The sequence below is a fragment of the Halyomorpha halys genome, unplaced genomic scaffold (assembly GCF_000696795.3).
Source record: "Halyomorpha halys isolate HHAL.00 unplaced genomic scaffold, Hhal_1.1 Scaffold106.1, whole genome shotgun sequence".
NCBI lineage: Eukaryota > Metazoa > Arthropoda > Insecta > Hemiptera > Pentatomidae > Halyomorpha > Halyomorpha halys.
In genome coordinates, this window is record NW_027111449.1 from 1,645,558 (window position 1) to 1,647,635 (window position 2,078).

The 2,078-nt window shown below is 28.8% G+C and overlaps 1 protein-coding gene across 1 annotated transcript in view; it reads right to left on the reverse strand.

Annotated features, from left to right (window-relative positions):
• The window catches only part of LOC106677623 (ovochymase-1), a 27,497-nt gene that overhangs the window by 5,670 nt on the left and 19,749 nt on the right, over window positions 1-2,078 (reverse strand). Inside the window, exon 15 of the mRNA XM_067049434.1 lies at window positions 265-521. Within this exon, the coding sequence (XP_066905535.1) occupies window positions 265-521 (257 nt within the window). The remainder of the gene's footprint in view (window positions 1-264; window positions 522-2,078) is intronic.

Here is a 2,078-nt window from a genome sequence, read left to right on the forward strand (position 1 = left end):
ATTGAGTAACTAATATTTACCTATCTCCCTCTTGGGAAATCTAAACATATTATTTATTTATATTTATTCAATATTTATTTATATTTTTTTAGTTGCAATTAATAACACTGATGTACTTCCATTGTGTCTGAATCATTTTCTCCCAAAAAATATACATCACCAAATAATGATATGAGTTTTTTTGTTTAACAGCAATGAATTAATTCTATGTATACAGCAACTATTGTTTTTCATTTTGGATTTAATTTATACTCTGCGACTTACCCCATTCAGTATGTCCCCAGCCAGATGCCAAGAATCTTTCACTTTCCTTCTCCTTGCTAGACTGAAGACAGAGCGGGCGGATATAATTATCAAGTGTAGCTTCAGATTCCAACTCAAACAGTGCTATGTCATGGTACACATGTTTGTCATTATATTGAGGGTGAATTATCTTTTTTATTACTCGAAAATTTACAGGTTTACTGTCATCCCTATCAGATGATGTATCAAGATCTCCAAGCCTGACCCAGTATTGGAACCTGGAAGAAAAATGATATATCATGTATGTCAAATGAGAGATTGAACCATCAAATGAAAATGCATATAGTTATAGTGATTGTTGTAGTTTTGAATTACACATTTTTTTTTTTTTTATGAAAGAAATATACTTAAATGTAAATTGGAAATGTACATAGTTAAAAAAAAAATCACCATAAATAGGTAAGTATTTAAGATAAATAATTTTCAATACTTAACTGGTATCTAAGTGTTTAATTTTAATATTTTTTACAACATTTTCATTTTCATTTTTGTAAATTTTTATCTATTAGTCACTCTCTGTAATTGCACTGCCTGAACTTTTATGTACAAAAGTCTTCAATGAGCAAATAAAGAAGTGGAAAGTAGTAGGTTGGAAAAAGAAAAAATATTAAAATAAATGGTTCTCCATCCTATATTGTTTGTATGATAGAAATAAAAGTGTTCGATTATGGTAGTGCCTTTACCACCAGTTCACAAAAAGGGATATAAGTTGATCAGCCAACCTAAAATTACTTATAATCTTATTTTAAAGTTTATAGATAAGGCACTACTACAGCTACCTTTCTACCAAACCACACAAGTGTATGGAGTTAGAATTTTATTTTAACAATAAAATTAATATATAACTATGCAATGTAATTGATTATCAGTAAGCCTTTGTCTAGCAGACTTCTCTGGAATGTTTCCATCAAAATTTTACTGCATACTTCAAAAATTAATATGTTGTTTTGGACTATTTCCCCATTCACATTGCTTCCTCAGATCTATTTATGAAGGCATTGATGAATGGTTTTCTTCAGTGATTAGAAAATTCTCATCATCTTGTATGCGACTACAAACTCACAACGTTTTCTGTGGAGGCCAGTAAACCAGCTACCAAAATAATCTCACAAAGACTAAATGAGCCCCATTCTTAACCTAACCCTTTTAGAAAAACTCCATCCTGGTTCTTTGAACTTATAGCTCCATTTTTAGCAGTCTGAAAAACACCAAGGGTGGCCGGCCACATTTTAACCTTAAATATATTCAAACTTGTGTACTAAGAAGAGGGTATTAACCAACATGGTGATATATTTTTTCAATCAGCTACATGAAAATTTATCATAGAAAATATGCATTATTTCAATCAATATAGTGTAAGTCCGTAGAAAAATAATATTAGTGAATTTTCACAACTGGAATCAGTAAGTTTAGAATGATGTTATAAGAACAAGAAGAATTTTAAGAATGAAAATGTATGGTCTGAATAAATATATAAATTTAAAAAAAAGTTATATTTTCTTCATTGAGTGACATTGGGATACTATATAAGTAATTTTTGAAGTAATGTGATTTAAATGTAAATTATATTTAATTAGATTTAATTTACATGTACATGTTAGGAAATATAATATAGGAAATACTTTAACTTTATTGTTATAAGTTGAATTTGCTCAACATACAACTGAATGGAAAAGATTCCAAATATCAACAATTTTTTTATGTTAATGATAAACAACTACTGCAATAGTATATACTAACTATATAACTATGATTGGAGAAGTTTGTCGGGGGGG